Source organism: Megalops cyprinoides, chromosome 4 (genome assembly GCF_013368585.1).
Source record: "Megalops cyprinoides isolate fMegCyp1 chromosome 4, fMegCyp1.pri, whole genome shotgun sequence".
Lineage (NCBI taxonomy): Eukaryota > Metazoa > Chordata > Actinopteri > Elopiformes > Megalopidae > Megalops > Megalops cyprinoides.
The window spans coordinates 38,826,873-38,846,032 of NC_050586.1; the positions used below are offsets into that span (position 1 = coordinate 38,826,873).

At 40.8% G+C, this 19,160-nt stretch overlaps 2 protein-coding genes across 2 annotated transcripts; both read right to left on the reverse strand.

Moving 5' to 3' along the window:
* Positions 1-3,208: 3,208 nt before the first annotated feature.
* LOC118776946 (nuclear factor interleukin-3-regulated protein-like) lies at positions 3,209-7,391 on the reverse strand. The gene is made up of 2 exons (XM_036527602.1): positions 7,235-7,391; positions 3,209-4,939 (listed from the first exon to the last, which is right to left on the reverse strand). Exon 2 carries the CDS (start codon positions 4,788-4,790, stop codon positions 3,381-3,383), a length of 1,410 nt encoding a protein of 469 aa, XP_036383495.1. The 5' UTR covers positions 4,791-4,939; positions 7,235-7,391; the 3' UTR covers positions 3,209-3,380.
* Positions 7,392-12,454: 5,063 nt separating this feature from the next.
* LOC118777203 (CDC42 small effector protein 2-A-like) lies at positions 12,455-14,264 on the reverse strand. Its single transcript, XM_036527970.1, has 3 exons — positions 14,119-14,264; positions 13,495-13,596; positions 12,455-12,935 (listed from the first exon to the last, which is right to left on the reverse strand). Exons 1-3 carry the CDS (start codon positions 14,170-14,172, stop codon positions 12,858-12,860), a joined length of 234 nt encoding a protein of 77 aa, XP_036383863.1. The 5' UTR covers positions 14,173-14,264; the 3' UTR covers positions 12,455-12,857.
* Between the last annotated feature and the right edge of the window lie 4,896 nt (positions 14,265-19,160).

A 19,160-nucleotide genomic window follows, 5' to 3' on the forward strand; every position in this document is an offset into this window, starting at 1 on the left:
TGGAAGGAACTGAATGTATGTAATGTGCCTTGCGATTAAAAGTAATGGTCAAAAGAATGCTGTCATGAAGTATCTGGGAAAGCAATGAAAATACACTACTGCACACCAAGTCAGCAATGCAAGGGATTCCTTTGATGTATCACAATTCTTCAGACTTTTCAAACCAAGCATTTACAATAGCCCCTTCAGATTTTCTGACCTTGATTTATTCACTTTGGCATCGCTTCTTGGCCTTTTGGCTAAGATGAAGTATGTGTGTATTCACTTTGGCATCCGTCACGTTGGAGGTGACACAGCAAGAAATCCTTCCTCTCTGCTACCACACTAGCAGCCCACAAGCAGCTGCTAACCCCTAACAAAGAATCATTTTATTCATGCCTTGTACGTACACTCATCTAAAGGACACTGTGATCATAGGCTCTGTATTTATGGACTTGTACTGATTTTGTTTCAGGAAGACATCCAACGTGGCGCTTTTTTGCCAGCACATTTCAGGCATTGAGTGTGACAGCTCTTAACGTGCTTTTCACAGAAAACATTACTCATCAGCAATAAGTAATACTCTGCTGTATCCGCCACTGCTTCTAACTACCTTAATTGCTCCAAAGCATGCGAGAGGGTTTAATCAAGGGTGAAGAATCTCTCAGTGTGACTGTAAAAATATCATTCACAGGAAATGTTCAGTTCATCTTGTAAATCAGCTGCAAAATGAATTCTGCAATTAATCTAATGCTACATGAATTCTTCAAAACAGGTGAACTCATAAACAAGCTTGGGCTGTTGTTGGTGTCTTCAAGCCTGCCTAACTATATCCAAATCTAAACACACACACACACACACACACACACACACACACACACACACACACACACACACAGAGTAATGATGTCATGGTGACAGAGAAACAGAAATGAAGTTGTGGGTTTTGAGACCTCTCTTGTCTGTCTCAGTAGGTCTTCTTTGTGGTCTGGGCACTTGGGTAAAATTGAAATGATTACGCAGTGAGTTATGAAAATAAAGAAATGAAGCGATGGGGTGTCAAACTCATTTCAGTTGACACTGTTTGTCAACGGTCTCTCTTCCATAGCCTACAGCTGCCTTTCCGATCTTCATCGACACAAGAAACAAAAGAAAGCATGTCTTCTCGCCATAAATGTTTCACCATGGTTACTGTAAAATTGAAACAGCGAGGTCTAATTGATCAGCAGCAGAGACTTGCTCTGGCAACTGAGGTGCTTCTTAATAAGTTGTATCACTCCAGTATGAATCATCCATCCCCTGCATTGCTTCCATTCATGCCCCTCTGACACAGACTACAGTCTCCCCAGAATTCTGAGCTTTCTAGCGGAAAACAACGCTGCTTTGCTTGTTTAAAATTGAAATTACTCTATGCCAGCTGAATGAGAATTCAGTTCTCAGAATGACTCTATTTAGAAGTAATTTCATTTTGTTTCACTTCATGGTATATCTAATGCTTAAATGCTCCTGACAATACAATCGGCTGAATGGAATGGCGTCATTCCATAAAGATAACTCTTGTACCTACAATACTCGTTAATATATTCTAGAGAGATGTCAAGTGAATGCTTTGCTTAGAGACAATGATAGGAGGTAGAAAAAGATTGTAAATAGGTTTTAACATAAGTAACTTGTTTTTTGTGCATGCAACCAATATGTACAGCTTAAACATCAAATTTGTCTTTATCAGTTTAATGAATTTTAATGCATGAACCATGTCAGCAAGTTCTTCCCAGTTTTATGTCACTTTTTCATTATTCATGTTTTGTGAGGCTAGACTATAAGCAGCTACATATTGTACATACACACTCTAAGCCATTATCACAGTGGTCAAGTTATTTCCACAAACTTCAAGTAGCTAAAAGTGTTGGTTTAATTATATTGGGTGGCTCAATATTACAGATAAGACAATCTCACCAGGACCTTTAGGCCTATAACCTCATTGAAGAATATAAAAATGTTTCCTGACCTCAAAAGGTTTTGTGCTTTGATTTATGCAACATGTAGAATATTTACAAATGTCACACATATATTGTATTGACATTTCTGTGAAACCTCCAGCTCTTTATTACCACGAAATTCCCATCCCCTAACAGAGCTAATTTTAGAGGATTGTTTTGTATTCTCTTGAAGCCCATGAGGTCCACTGCTTGCTCCTACTGATTTGATTCAACAAACAGACAGTCCTATGGAGATCATATGATTAGTAAACTTCTTAGATGGAGAAATATGCAAAACAATAATCAGCTGCAGATGATTAAGACAAAGGAGATAATCTGAAATCATGCCCCCTCACAGCAGTGTCCTAATAAATGTAATGGCTGTTGCCTCTACCTCTGCTTTGTTTCTCATATTCCAGGTCATAGATTAATCAGGTCATACCCCTTTTCAGCTGTCCTCTGCAATCCGTCAACAAAACTGACACCCTGTTTCCTCATTGGTTGCTTATTACTGTAAATTCACACTCCTCATGTGGCTGCCTGTCTGATGTCTCTGAAATGGCTATTTATTGGACACAGAGTAGGCCAGGGATACAGACTGACAGAAATGTATGATGAGTAAATATGAGTAGATGGTCTCATTTAAAGCCACATTCGACTGTTTATTGGGTGGTCACTATGCGTTCGTGTGAATGTAATACAAATATTAGTCCTTATGAAATGTATGTGGAAAAACATAATGTCTGACAATGATATGAGACACAATCACATGATCAAATTGTTTGATATTGCATCTATGTCTAAGTGGATTGGTCCATAAAATAAATAGTCCTTGAGTTCCTTTCCTACCTTAAAACTGATAATAGTAATTATATTTTGAGTTAATATATTTGTATGCGCAAAAGTGTAAGGGGTAATACCTAAGGTGTTAAATTTCTATGGCAAAAAGGAAAGGGGTACTACTTAAGGTGTGAAATGATGGGTACTTATTCAGTACTTGATGCTCCTAAAGTATTTTACTACGATGAAGAAAAACATTTCAACCACATGGACACCAGATGGATACCAGACGTTGTGAAGAGAAATTTTTCACACTTGTTTGTAACAGAACAAGTACTGATTACATCATGTTTAATAAAGGCACCAAAGTACTTGTTTCAAGTGTTTGAAACACATTTATTAAAGACACCTACAGAATTCTGACAGAAATGGAGACAACATTTACATTTCGTTTACACCAACAGTGGCATTTGGCTGCTAGGCGGTGCAGATGGAGTAATCAAGACACAACGGCTACAACAGCACGTGCACAGCACACCATCCATTTGAGCAAACTGCTTTACCTTGACGTTACATAAACCGTACAGTGCAACAACAAACACAGCTGCAGAGGAAACCAGGCATTGTACAAACTCGGAGGACTCATTTTCCATAACATCCTCTTGAAAGCAAGCTATGTTCAGCAGTGTCTTTGCTCAGCTCCACCACAGAAACTTGCCCATTCGTAATCAGTCTCTTCAGTGATGCTACTTCTGCTGACAGCTCAGCAATACCTTGCTTCAGATACAAGTTCTCTGACTTGGAATCAGCGAAAGAGCTTTCTTTGAGCTTGTCTGTCAATGGGCCGGGTGAACCGGGACACAGCCTGCTCTTGTAACCGCTCTGTAGTGTCTCTGGGCGTTCTGTGTGCCAGTGCTCAGGCTGAGCCCAGTCTTGGGTGTTTGTGACCTGGAGCGACAACGGGCAACGAGGGGACCGAATCACATCTGACTCTGCAGGTTGGGCCGCTTGGTAACCTTTTACTGACATGTCCACATGGGTGAAAGGCCTCCCTGGTGTGTCATAGTCAGGATCAATGGCTTCTACTTTGATCTGGACGGCTTTGGCTTTGATCCTGAGTTTGTGGGGCAAGGCAGAGGAGCTGATGTCTGGCACCTTGGTGGTGGAGATGATGACACCTTTTGGGTCAAGGAGAGAGGGCACGGGACCTTTTGGGACCCGTTGTTCATCTTCCCCGTCTGACGACTTGCTGGTGACCCCTTCATCCCCATCCAAGGTTCTGGGGGAGTTGCTGGACGAACTCGTGTTTGGCAAAATCGGGGACGGCTGGGAGGAGCTCGCCGAGAAAGGGTTGGCCACGTAGTTTGGGTACAGTTCATACGGACTGCTCCCCTCCCTCACCTCGCCAGGGTAGCTGCCACTGTCCACCAGCTCCTGCTTGATGACCTCTGGGGTTCTGCAGGCGCGGTCGCGGGCCACTGCGGAGGCCTCGGACACATCGGAGCGGGTGCTGTGCGGCGAGTGCTTGATGACGGAAATGCAGCCACCTCCTAACCGAGAGGCCTCAGAATCCCTGAAGAGGGAAGCATGGCTGGCGCCGGGAGAGGTCAGGTCTTGGTAAAGGGCCGTCGAAGAGCTGGAGATCTTCTGCACTTCCTGGGCATAAGCCGAGGAGCTTACCAGGCCAAATCTCAGCTTCAGCGAGAGCAGCTCGGCCTTGAGGTTGGCGTTCTCCTCCCCCAGGACCATCAGCTTGTTCTCCAAGACCATGTCGTTGAGTCTGCGCTTCTCCCGCGACCTCTTGGCCGCCTCGTTGTTTTTCCGCCGCCTCTCCCAGTACAGGTCATCCTTCTTTTCATCCGGAATGAACTCTCTTTTCCTGCGGCAGGTGGAGCTTTTGGCCTTGAAGGCAACATTCTGCAGTTTCTGCTCCATCATCTCGGTCTCTGAGTCCTGCGGGCCCTCTGCAATACTCATCACATCCTCCTCATGGCAGGAGCCATCGGAAGATTGCTCTTTCTTGATTGCTTGCATGTTTCCATCAGCTTTCATCAGCCTTCTGTAATTTCCCACTTCAACTTACAAAGTCATATTTGTTTGAGCTTTCCTTATCTAAAGCACAAATGAGGCAGAGAGTTGCTTTGTGTTTAGAATGGGTAATTCCAGATGAGGATCTTCTTTGTCTTTTGCTCTTGAAACACCTATCGAGAGACAAAGGAGTTTGGGAAGTTGAACAAACGTTCTGCTCTTGATCAAGAGTTTTGATTAATACCCCTCTGCTATGCAGGACTTCCTGACTCAGTATCTTTGCTATGCACTTTGAGATATTAATCCATGACTCAGCCAAATTTTTCAGTATGAAAGGATGCAGAGATGTAATTTTCCCCAACAGAGAGTGTTTCATAATCAAATACTTTTTATTTAAACTGATGACTAAATAAATTTGGTAACTGCACAGCTATTTCAGTGGAAAATGTGCTGAAATGTGGTATGCATTACATGGACAATGAGTGGCAATAATATAATTTTCAGACATCTTTTCTAAATGCCACATTAGCAAAGAAATCTCTTGTATTACAGTAACAGACATCATAAATGCCCATTCTACAACCAATAATTAACCACTGCAAATTTCACCTTGGTTTCATTCCTGCTCAAATATAATCTGTATATGTATGTAAGTTGTAACATTTTACTCAAACTTGACAAATTTCTGTTAGAAACAGAAGTCAACAATACAATGAAGTAAACCACATTAATAATTTACACAAAGTAGCCTAATGCAGACATGACTGAGTTATGAAAGAAAGGTCTGATCTGATCACTGAGAACAGATTCTACAGAAGACTAGAGCAGACACTAAACGCAGTTCTACTAAACACATGCCTACCTGCTATTATAACAGATCGGGGAACCGTAACTACTCAGCGTTAAAATGACCCAAATTATAATAGGTGTGGCAATTCCAGGCAGTCAATGGTGGTTAGATTACACAGAACTGCTGTCTAAACGTTTCTGCCGCTGGGTCTTGCGACACTAGAGAGCTACAGCTGGCTACGTGACTACGGTCTCATCACAGCTCCTGGACAAATAGACCACTGGAGAACCCCGGGCTTTAGGAACCATCACTGGAACAAAGGAATGCCGTCTGCCATGATCACACGTGGTTGAACGGAAACAGAAAAACAAACCTATCCTAAAGAATGATCTGACTGATACACCCATACAGTGAACAGACTTGGCCAAAGCACGTTTACTTTCGTATGACTGGAATATGAATGTACTAGACAATGCTCTTTCGAACAGTGGAAAGTGGCGTTACTTAAACCGATGCAGTTCTGACGATTGCACTCTCAATGACTGCTCTTGGTTTGCAGCCAAGACTACAGTGTGGGTGGACTGAATTCCATTTCGGTTGAAGATTCTTCAACCTTCACCTAAATTTCAAATTCCATTGTTCTGTCGAGTCGTTTTATTGAGTATATCACTGCTTTTTTTTTTTTTTTTTTTTACTCTATACTCAAATTCACACTTAATTTGCTACCCACCGAGACACATTATATGTCGAAAGGAATTTTATCTCCACCTAACCTCAAGTAATGGCTTTAAATATATCCAGTTTGGCAGGGTTATACAACCCGTGCACTTCACTTGACTGACCAGCTAACTAGCTACCAAGCTAAATTACGGCAGACTGCTCACACAGTTTTCATTCCACGGGAGGAAATATTTCTTGCAGACACACGCTCGCGATGTGACTCGCCTGGCTGCATTACTGCTCGTGATCTAGTGCACCCGATTCATATGTTTTGTGTCAAGATTAACTCGTGAGCTAGTTACAAAACCGGCGCCGCCGATTCGGTCTCTGTTGTGTAACGCGTGTGAGTTACAGGCGGTGTCATTCATTCCCACTGAAAGAAAGGAGAGCGGGGCAATGAATAGAGTCCCTCTATTAGACGAAATGTTAATACAGGAAAAGTTAAAGTCTGGGGAGCAGTTAGGCTTGAAACGTGGTCTGTAATGACGCTAACAGACAAAACACGGTTGCAACACCAGATCTGAAACTATATCCACACATAACGCCACATCAGCCACGATCGCGAATTTTAAATGTCTCATGTCAAGTAGCCTTACAGAACACTTTGAGACACCCGTTCTCACATGATCCATTTTCTGGGTCACTGACTAGCTTGGCGACGTTACCCTTTTAAGGCATTTAAGGTCTACATTAAATGCATCGCTCCTAAATCTTTTAACACATTAACGACCACCAAATAACGAATTATTTAATCAAAAGACACCCAGCTGGTTAATAACACCTAACTAGCTGTGGTGAAAAAACAAGAAACTACCTATCCAACATTTAGCTGCGTGCTGTTCCATACAGCAGACATGCTGCAATATGAGCAGTAACCTTCTGTCCTCAACAAACCGGCAAACGTGAAACAAGACATTCACTTTAACAGTTGCTATAGCTGACTATCTGGCTTAGTTACCTTATCTTGCCTTTAACATCAAAAGTCGACCAAATGCTGAGGTTGAGGTTGTCTGTCCCATTGTGTATTTTTAAATCAAACGTTAGACAGAAATACCAAGAATAGTTTCCTGGGTAATATCCAATTGCATTGAAGTAAACATTTCTTGATACCCTTATTCTCCCGGACTGTCTGATTCACGGATCTGTGTTAGTAGGTCACTGAAGCAACGTATTGGCAGGACTCCGTCATTGACAGCTCAGCCAACCAATAGCGATTCAACATTGTCTGGCCGTGCCCAATGTCAGAGAGGCCTCTAGAATGACGCGTTTGATGCAGAACTAACGTCTGATACAGAAGCTCATGATTTTCTTCTGAGAAGCTGTTTCAATGTAAGGAGAAGGTTGCCAGTATGGAGAAGAAAGGAGTTAGGGTCATGTATTGAAATTAAATCCGCCTTCCGTGTTGCATTTCATTTTCGTCTCGCGAATCAGTCAAAGAAAATTAAGAAAACGTTAATTAAGAATTCTCAAAATTAAATAATATCACATTTGTTTTCTATTTAAAGTTACGTACAAAGCACCATTGCACGGGCCAGCAGTGTGGCTTTATGGGAAACCATGTGGTAAGGGGGCTCATAACCTAAAGATTGCCGGGTTTATTCACGGGTGAGCCACAGCTGTTGGACAAAGTACTTAACCCAGATTGCCTGGGTAAATATCCAGCGGTATAAATGGGTGGCATGTGAAATTTGTAAGCCATGTGAGTCTCTCTGGATAAGATTCAGTGATCCATGTAGAATAGCATACGGTTCCTATTACGTAGCAGCTAAAGCTGCAGCGCTTGAGTTAAAATTTACGGTCACAGACAGTCCCTCTTCTTATCACATGTCCAACTGAGTTTCCCTATTTCACATTTCAGTACTATTAGGCTACTGTATTTAGCGATACGATTTATTAAAAATAAAAGGAATGCAAGACAACACAATGAAATAAGTGTCTGAAGCAGGTTAGGCTATTTGCAGAAATATAAGCTTGTACAATAACAATAGTAGCCTAATGGTCTCGCACTGTTCTGTTTCACTGCTTCATGAAAGCAAGAGGTCAGCTCTGTAGCAGCTCACTTCTTACAGCCCCGCCAACATTACAAAATCCTTTGTGAGCATCACCTATAACTCCGGGTGGCGAATGAGGGATTTATCGAAATCATACTACAGCCAGAGTTTAAACTCTTTATGGGGATTTTTATAGAACACTGGCAACCATGGTTCAATTGCATAAGTAGAGAGGCGGCAGCCAAGCGTTGTATCATCGTGTTACGTAGCTAATTGCAAGTAGCCCAGCTGAAAGAAGGCGCAAGAGCCGACAGAGGTGGCGTGTTTATGAGATTTGATGATGTTCCTGCATTTGAAGTGATTCACCATTTTAGTATGGATACTTATTCTTTTATTGGAACTAATCAAAAATAAATAAACCGAAATAAAAGAAACGCCCCAGTCACAAGAGCAAAGCGCAATCGGAGTGTGAACGATTTTAAAAATCGTAGAGTGATTGTTATTTTTATTTTGTAAATGCCAGCCAAAACTGTACACTGTTATGACTCTCCTTCCTAAAATGGATACAGCATATTGCAGACAGCCTATTTTCCCATTACCTCTGGGTGTGTCCCGAGTGGCACTTTCTTAGAAGTCTTTCAGCTGACCATCCATGTTTCAGATAATTTATTGAACAAAAAGAAAATAAATAAATAAATAAATACCATCGCAAAACAAAAAAAAACATACTCTTGCCTCGTATATTTGGAACAATTACAATTGTGATATAACTTTAATATTATTATAATTTGAATTATATTCTCTGCGTGACTGTCTACTAAATGACAAAATGTAAATGTACAATAACAATTTTTAGGAGTATGCATTGCATAGACACATCATACCCAACCCCTTAAATAGGCTATAATGAAGCTCGTCAATGTAATAACAGGATAACCAAACTGAACATTTGATGCCATGAGCATATTTTATTTGTTGTTCAAAAACATTTTATTTGCATTTCTTGTGTAGCCTAGATATTATAAAGGAAGGACATTCCGTCCAGGGCTGCAGTGTAGCCTCACACGCTAGACCTGCGTCTCCGCCCACCCTATGCAGGATGACGCGGCAACTGCACACCGTTGGAGAAATGAAATAAATTCTGTGTAAATCAATAACCAATAAATAAATAATAAAAAAAACAAATGACACCATAAAAACTGAATGAAATGATGACGCAAACTAATCGCAAAGTGCTATCAAAATTTGTTGTATTCTTTTCAAATAAAGAGTTACATGATATAAAAAGACCCCTACTGTCATTGTGAAGCTGCTCTGGGTTCTTTATTTACGCGCACGCATTGCAGTCGAGCACACTTTCAGCCTCAGGGTGGCAGTGTTAGCTTAGGGCTTTGAAATGGAAGTACTCCTTAACTAATTTATTCTCCACTCTGTTGTCTGACTTCATGTAACGAAGCGTTTCCCAGTTCTGATCATGGGGACCCTCTGCGTATTCCATTTCAGCCGAGTCAGCTTCACTGGTTTATGTTTGATTTAGTTGTTAACTAAATGCTGCTCTTACTTCGTATTAATACATATTTGTATCTCTTATGATTATGTTGTATATATTACTTGCGGGAAATTATGCTGTTACAGATGTGTTTGTGCGAATATAAAGGGAAATTCATTCAAAATATTTTTGTGAGTATCTTCCCGTAGAAAAAAATGGTACCGCTCTCCCAATAAAGTATAATTTCTTGTTCAATTTCTTGGTCTAAGCACCCCTAAACAGCTAAATACTTCAATTATGGTGAATCTGTTCAATAGAAGTAACTTACAAAACAGTCACACTTATACTTTTGTGAAAGAAACACATTTCCAACAACATATTATGTGTAACAGACATTTTTTGTTGTTTCGTTTACATGAAAATGGTGTAGAAAATATGTTATTCGATAGCACGGAATACACTACCCACAAAACAGAATAGGCATGGTAAAGATGAATAGCCTACATGGATGAAAGAAGTCTAACAATAACTAGTATGCAGCACATTTGGTCCGTTTTTAAACAGTAATATTCACATTCATTCATATATTCGTGGTTTTATAAATAATAGGAGGGGGAAGACAAACATGTACGACCCTAAACAGCCTGTTAGTTTTACCCCAAATGATGCATCTAATTGTACAGGTAAAATTAGACCATACACCTTTCCTCTAATAAGGGTAACATTTATGTTGTTGCATAACACTTACATAACAGTTCAACATTGTTAATATTTACCTGAAATGTAACTTTAATCTTGACAAAAATGCCCTTAAGCAGAAATGAAATATCTGTTGATGGTAACTGCACTGACATGTGTTCACATGAACTGCTCAACACATTTGACCCTAGGGCATTTCAAACACAAATATGGAAATTGCTGTGAACGTTTACTACCAAATGTGCACAGTTCATAAATTCATCTGGAAGGGCAAACTGAATTATGATAGTTGACTAGTCTGATTTTGCCCATTAGTCAGATATTCAAACAAAACACGTAAACTTTATTGTCCTATGAGTATTTAGTGCTACCTGCATGGACAAGTACACACAGTATCTCAAACGTCTTCAAATGAAAATGTTCTTAGCTAATTGAAAGAAAATTGTCAAGTGGCAGTTACATTGCTTTGAACATAAGTTAGAACTCAACAACACTCAGACTTTTTCTTCTTGAAAAAGAGAACTGGAACAACATGAGAAGTGAGCTGAAACTTACCTCTAACCAATAACAAAGCATAATTCTGTAAACAATTTGGTAGACCCACGTCACCACACACTTTCACAAACGTCATAATCAACCTTTAAAGTATGCCTAAATATAAGAGCCTACAAAGAAACAACAGAATCTAAACTTGAACCAAAATGTCTTTATATGTGCAGGTGCCAGACCTGCAAGGAGCAAGAAAAACAAAATACTTTTGCTCATAATAAATCAGAAATACAATGTCCAGCATTTGCAGAGATGCAAATCATGCAAGAATGCTGTTGAACTGACACGGCATGGAGGCAGGTCACCTTGGTCATAGATTCAGTATCAAATGCCAAGTCTGCCAGACAGGGCACCCTCACAGTGATCAAGTGCAAAACTGTGTGTTTCTTCACATCAGAATTGTTCCCTTAGCACAGATGAGGTGGGCAGTGGATCTTCCTTCTTGCCAGACCAAGAGGGTGAATGGCATTCACTTAAAGTAGTGGGTCAGGATGAAGGAACCCCGACCTAAAGGAACTAACAGAGTGGAATCCTCGGGAAGTCTATCTAAATTGGCAGTTGTTAATAAAAAAAAAAAAGACAGGGCAACACAACCTAAAAAGGAGAATTTATTGTTTAAGAAAAGTCCATGGTCCCTTACATTGTTTACATCTGACCTGGGGTCCATTTTTCCACCGGATGCATTGCAAGTTAAATACCTTTCTTATGGGTAGTAAGTCCAGTTCTGTAGCAATATGCAATGATGAACAGTTATTTACAATCCTCACCCATTTCCTCATCTCTGGACAAAACAGTTTATAATTTAAAACAAATGGTGTGTTCATGCATGCTTTCCTCTGTTTTATTTGATTCCAGTTGAAATGATTCAGTTTAGACCATTGCAATATATTGGTTGCAAGCTTTGAAGATGTGTGGGGCACAATTATGCAAGACAATAAAGCTAGAGAGTCAAAATAAGACATCAGCACATCAGCAAGTGTAGCCTGGGCATAGTAATCCTGTCAGCAGGGTCACTACAGGGGTTGACTCCTACTCCAACCTGACACCAAATAAGATATTATCCTGAAGGCTGTCATGTATTTCACTGTCTTGTCCAAAAGGCATGAGTAAACAGACATTGTTACTGGCATAAAAACAAAGCAAGACCAAAATTCACATGAATCTCTGTGGTCATCTTCAGACGTCATTAAGTGCTCAAATACAACAGAGGCTCTTTGACATTTCTGAGTTTAGCTGAATGTGATGAACCCAGTGATAATCAGTGGCACTGATTATCAAGGCTGTCTTCACCTTAGAGGCACCTCATAAATTCATACTCATCTTCTTTTGTTCAGGTTAAATGTTCTTATTTGCAGACTCTTATAACAGCAACACATCTGCTTTTCAGACATGCTAGCATGTAGTCGATACATCACTGAACAGAAGTTTGAGCTTGTGGCACAACTTAAGGCAGTACAGTTAAGTCAGATGAAACAAAGATGATGGCCCAGATTCAGTCTAACAGACGTGCACTTGATTATTTCCTTTGTGAAAGTGTTCTGTTCTTTGTCAAGTGCTTTTAAATTCTTACACAAGAAATTTCACTAATTTCAGCAATCACCAAACTTATGTTGTTGCGTAAGAATACCAAAAAGTAACACTGCAAAGTCATTAACACAAAATTAAGAACAAAGCACATTGCAGGTAGGCTCAATCTGGGGCCAGTTTTGAAACAGACCTCTCATGTTTTTATTTCATCTTTCTGCAGTGCCAAACTCTGCACTGGTAAATGTCAGTGAATTCCTTCCTGAAATAGCTCAGCCAATAACCACACACATTCTCTGTACAGGTCATCCTGCTTTTGTGTCCATTCCTCACATCTGGGAGTTGCCAGATACGTCTCCGCCCACATACCCACCCTTCGACTGCATTTGACTCTGAATGGAGTTCACCTGTAGGGGAAAGGGAAAACATTTCGAGCCATTACAGGTGATGTTACTCAAAATGTGTTTCAAAAATAAAGTAGCACTTCAATAGTTAAACATTTGTTTCTTTTTACATTTCCTTTTCTGTTATAAACGACAAGGAAAGCTTGAATGGTACATTTTTACATCTAAAAAGACTTACTGTGCTGCTCTGGTGGAATTAAACCACAATTACTTTGATTATTGTGGGTTATTGTTACTGTTAGATTGTTATTCATGCAGTCATTTTGTTAGTTGATGTTTTGAATGCCACTTATTTTCCACACTGCAAAGTGGTCCAATAACTGCATTATAGTCTTAAGTGAAGAGGAGCACCCTAAAATATAACCAACAACACTTCCACAACCAGTCAATAAAGGCTCTGGAAGTGAAATATATTTTTAATGTTTTATTTAGATGAAACAGACCATTTATCCCATACCGGCACCACATGGCCAACAGCTAGAACGTAGCTGTAAGCAGCTAACATCAAATATCATGCAGCTCCATGGCTAAACCTCAGTAGAAGAGCTCCCTGTTGACTCACAGAGTTCACGCCATTGCAGAGGTCCCCTGATCCCACGTGAGTGGTGTGGACGAAGTTTGTCGGCTCACCGATCATACTCCGGTCAATATGCCTCTGTCTCTTCTGCAGGGGAAGAGAAAATTACCTGGAGTACAAGACATCAGCATGAGGGAGGAATGCATCAGGGGCATGGACAAAACAACATCATTTAAACCTGTGAAATGATAGAGTATCACCGAACAAGATTAGTACGTGTATTATGTCCAGAGAGGATAGCATGTTCATAAAAGTGTACTGATGTGAATCGTTTATACGATGCCCTTGGTCTTTAGAAATCCTTCAGGTCAATGCAATTTTTCAAAGCAATGAATGCTCATACACACACGACCAAGCTTTAATGAAATCTATGTTCACAAAATTCTGGTAATATCTTCACAACCCACAGCCAACATCCCACAAATCTATCTTTCTCACCATTTCCCTCTGGTTTAGAAAGACTTAAATTAGACTTATAAAACCCTAATGTGACATCCCATAATTTATGGCAGCTACTTTTTTCAGTCCCTTCTGTCACCATCCTACATTTATACAAGTGATGGTGGGATCATTTGAACAGAGGTCAAGGAAACCCAACAATAAACTTACCGTCTGGGGCTGTTCTGTAATACAGCAGCTGAAGCACAACCAGAATTCACTCATGCTTAACTGTCCTTACAAGTTCATTCCAGTTCAAGATGTCCACAAGGGTAATGCACGACAGCAATAAAAACCAGCAGGTAGATCCCAATGGAGGGTGCTCAAAGTCCGGATTTAGGAAGATTGAGCTTCACAGTCGAGGTGAGCTCTACCTCACGGAAAACATGCCAACCCTTGACCAAGCAGGGGATAGAAATTCAAGTCACCCTGGCAGTCTGGTCCAAGCCCATTGAGCAAGACCTGCAACAGGCGAGAATAAACAAGGCCCTTATTTACAGCTGAATGTTGCTTTGTAGATTCATTGTCATGATTACACACAAAAAACAAGCATTACAGAAGTGCAGACAGTATGCATTAATGAGGGATGGATTGGCTGCTAATATTCATTGTCGCTCAGGGAGACATTAGCAATTAATTCAACAGTCATCACACATATACTAATAATCATGCAGAAAAATATTGTCAATGAGTTTGTAGCTGTGATGACTGACACTGACTAAGCATGAGTTGTTCTATCCTAACACTAAGCACAGGAGGTCTAGTCGTATGAACTGGCATAACTCACAAAAACTGCCAACTGATTTAATGAGCACAGTATTAACTAAACTTCAAAAAATACCATTTCATTAAAGCTTTCAATACTTTTAGAACAGATCTCAAGCAAGCAGTCTTTTGGGGAACAAAGGTTGTTCTACAAGTCACAGAATTCATAATTGCTGTCTAAGAGCGATCCATAGATAAGCTCTGCACCAAGTGTTTGAATATGAGACACGCTTTTGGCCTCTGTCTCTCTCCTGAGAGATCGTTTCAGGGCATTATCTCATGAAACAGCACCTCTGGTAAAGGAGGTCAGTGAGACACCACCCTCTAAATTAAATTTTCACAGACCACTAACTCCTGTGACAAAGTCAAAAGCACTCTCAGGGAGGTTTCTGAAATAATTATGTTTCTAAAAGCAGATTCTGGACAACAATGAATGCCCTCATTCCCAAACGATACAGTGTTCATCCCACATTTTATTCTAACGGGGAAAACTCTCCATTCCTTTCGCTAGTTTAAGAATAGGATGGAAACAAAAGTTAAAAAAAGTTATTTGTTTTCAAAAAAAGAAAAAAAGTTCATAGCTACAAAATTGAAGTGACAGACACTTAATTTCTGACACAAGTTTCCAGGTTTATCTACTTTCTGTACCGACACAGATTAGAATTACTACATAATTAATTTGCTCCTTCATGTGTTTGAGCAAAAGGACATCTACCAACATGCAGCCCGCTGAATTGTGTCTTTTACTAACTGCTGTAATTGAGACTGCTAATCAGTGGTTCCACGCCCTTAGGAGAATATCGACATGCTGCCATACGAGACAAACTGCTGCATTTTTAATGAGGTGCAATAAAAAGGAATGCTCAGGTATGACACCAGGATGTAGGGCTGCTCTGGTATTACTGCCTCAATGGGACATTCTCTGTTTCTCCACTGCACTTACTCTTACACAGACTCTCCTTATGAGGTATGCAGTTTATTTACTTATATTATTATTCTGTGTGATAATTTTCTGGGACAGTGGTGGTGCCACCGTGCTGGAACCTTACACCTTCTCGCCTTTTTGGAGGGAAAATCCTCAGTTTGGAATAATTATGTTTAGTGAGAGTAATTAAATATGCCACTCATTTATTCAAGCCATGGTGCTGCAGCATGTGAAACTGTGAAACATGAAAACTGAAACCAATCGCAACATCATATTTTGGCATGACAACAGTAGTATCAAACTGTGTGTTCACAGGTACACTCAATAGCAACTACGCACCATGTGTGTGCAAAGAACTGTGGAACAAGCATCCAATACAGATAAGAGTGAATGTAAGCTAATGAAATCTCACATGAGGCCGGTCAACAGTTCAGTTGCGTCTCAGTATGCAGGTCCTCCCCTTTCAGCCACAGACTTTCAGGTTGATGCTTGAAACTACAAATACTGTGAACTACAAAGACAGAAAAATGGAGAACCAACCACTGGTTGCTAACCTAGACTACACTGTCTAAACACAACAGCGTGAACTCATTAGAATGGAGATGTACCATTGTACCGTTGAGGGCTGTAGGATCTAGAGAGGGGTTTCCTTACACTGTGGATTGGCAGCTGGAACACACTATGCCTTAAACTAGTGGAGTGTATGCATGAAGGTGTAATGCATTTAATGCATTTAATGGTTTAAGGTTCCATCATCCTAAAACTGATACAAATGCTTACGGTTGTTAAGTGATGTGTAAAAGTGTATAGCAGGAGGTTTTCCAGGAACTTTGTTTTTGCAGTAAAAGATACTTGATTTCTAACCAAATGCTGTGCTCTGGTGCCGTCAGATGGACGTGCTAGTTTCTCGCAGGCCTCAGTTTTTAGCAGAAGCTGTGTGGATCCATGTAATGGAAAAATTAATGGATATGCACAGCTTCTGCCAAGAACTGATGCCTGTGAAAAAAAGTTGTTAACAGTGTAGCATCTTTTAAATTAATGTACATCTGCCTGTATCAAGACTTGCAAGTTATGGCTGAAGAAAAATGTCTCCTTGAGATGAACAGACATATTTTATCAAAGAGTCCATTAATGACTGACATCATAAATGCATAATTGAAACAAAGAGGTAAATAAATGTTATATATTTCAACATAGTGTGGAGTACACACAGATCCATCAATCCAGCCTTGAACCTAAACAAACAAAAAAAACAAATCAATCCAAAACTATGTATTCATTTTCTCTTTAGTATGCATTCATTATCTCTTGAGGCCAAAATCGATTTATCTTTAACAAGGAATCGATTGCATATTACTGCAGAGAAAGCTGCTTCTCATTCAAATTCAGAAAGCGCATGAAATTTGCATTTCACTGCTTAAGAAGGAAGAACGAGCAAGATTCATCCTTAGGGACCAACCTTAATTACGACTGCTGTAAAGAGAGGGCAGGCAAAGGGGCTGTTTGGAGCTGCAGAGTGGCTGGAGCCCAGGTTTTGTGTGATGCTCTGCAGAGAGGTGTACAGAACAGTGCTATCCTTTGTTCTCCAGGGCTGTGCACGCCTGTACATTACTTGTTCTCAGAAAGAGAGAGCTGAAAAGATGAGAGGCTGGTTAGGGGCCCAGGCCTTGGGTGAGTCCAGAGGTAACAGCAGCTCTCATGAATAGGTATGGGTACCGCACCCCCCCACCTCACGCACACACCGCGTGCGTCACACACCATGTGCGTCACTCACACAAATAACGACAGGATCGGTCCATAGCACTGCCTGAACCCCTATACAGAGCTGTGCATGCCTTGTGAAATCAAGTTTAGTTAAGAAGTTCCATGGGGACGACGGCATAATAGCTGTGGATAATTGCAGAGAGGAGACACGTCTCACACAAGCACTCCCCCATTAACGTCCACCGCATCTACAAGTGGAAGACAAACAACTGCCAAAGGCCTCTCATCCACCTCGTTTTCCCAAGAATGGAACGGCCGGCAGGGGCAGGAATGGGAACACCAGAGAGTGTCTGGCAGAAGTCCATGAGAAGAATGAGGAGCCTCGGTTCTCCCGTCTGAGAGAGTCAGAAGACTGCGCAGAGCCAAGGGGTACCTCTCGCTCTGAGAACTCCTCACCCCCCCACAAGAGGCCTCTGTCCCCAACTTAGTCACAGATCATCGGACCGGTGGTATTCACAAAGTCACTCCCGCTGTGACGCAATGAACACAGTGAAGTGGCTGTACTCCTGAAGAATAACTCTGGGAGCTCTATGAATCACACATTCAAAAGAAGCACATCAGCATCACCTGTGCTATCCACCTGTGCTATGACTGCAGCACGCAAGATGTAAGCATGGGCTTCTCCTATGAATATACAGATCAAAGGCAACTAAGACTGGTCTTTGAATAATACATTTACCAAAATGATAATACAATAGATTTTTTAATACTTTTCTATTAATTTATGATAAGCACACTTTGAATGGGGTTTCTTTTTTTAACATCACCCCAGCAGTCTTTGTTAATTATTGTTTAAAATCCATTTCATTGTCCTATGTTTCAAATGTAATACTTTCCCCAAATCCCATAGGGCCGTATTCTCCCATGTGTGTAATTCAAAAAAAGTGTGCAGCTACGCACTTTTCAGCCTACGCGCATTCTCCCCTTGACTTAACTCCATGAAGGCAGTTACGCGCTTCGGGCGGAGCAATCCCAAAATATGGGCATTTCTTATGTAAACACCATTCAAGCATATTCTGCCCTTGACTTACACGCTTTTCAGCTATGCGCTTCTGAGGGCTGTAGTAAGTCAAGCGCCACAACATGGTGAAACACCATATTGTCTTTTAAGTTGGCAGTAGGCCTACTTTTAACATTATTATACATGTACAAATAAAGTTCAAAATTTACGATATTTGTGTGTCATTATTTTGAAACTACAATAACATTTCATGTAACCCTATATTACATTGTTAAACAGAAAAAAAAAGTTTTACATCACATGGTGTTGTGAACAAGCCTGGTAAATAATTAGTTCAGTTAGAATAAAACAGAAATATCAATTAAGATGAGTATAAATAGGACCAATATTATAGTATGCCTTAACAATCCTAAACCAAAATGCCTGCTCTTAATTTTCTTGTGCTCTTGAGAGAGTGGGAAAGATGGAGAAGAGCTCGCTAACCGCAGAGAAGACGGCCACGAGTATTCCAACCTCGTTTGGATATACTGGGGTTCACTGACATGCAGTGCATCCAGCGATTTCATCTCGACCGTGAAGCCATCATCCTGTGTAGACTCCTGGACGAACAGCTTTCCAGCCACAGTAATCACCCGCATTCCCTACCGGTCCTCATCACCGGTCCTGTCCTCATACCTTCACACAGTCTTGTGAGGCTCATTAGCCAAAGCGTTAAACAACAACAACCGTCTTCGATGTTTTTGTTGCAGGCCCACCCTCATTCCTCTGTCCTGGACCCTGTTGCCAGGGTGGCAACTG

Excerpts from the sequence above, each read along its gene's own strand:
- LOC118776946 (XM_036527602.1), bottom strand. The coding sequence starts at position 4,790 with ATGAAAGCTGATGGAAACATGCAAGCAATCAAGAAAGAGCAATCTTCC.
- LOC118777203 (XM_036527970.1), bottom strand. The coding sequence starts at position 14,172 with ATGAGTGAATTCTGGTTGTGCTTCAGCTGCTGTATTACAGAACAGCCC. Across the intron at positions 13,597-14,118 it reads TTACAGAACAGCCCCAGACG|AAGAGACAGAGGCATATTGA; the intron begins GTAAGTTTATTG and ends CTTCCCCTGCAG. Across the intron at positions 12,936-13,494 it reads TCTGCAATGGCGTGAACTCT|GTGAACTCCATTCAGAGTCA; the intron begins GTGAGTCAACAG and ends TTTCCCCTACAG.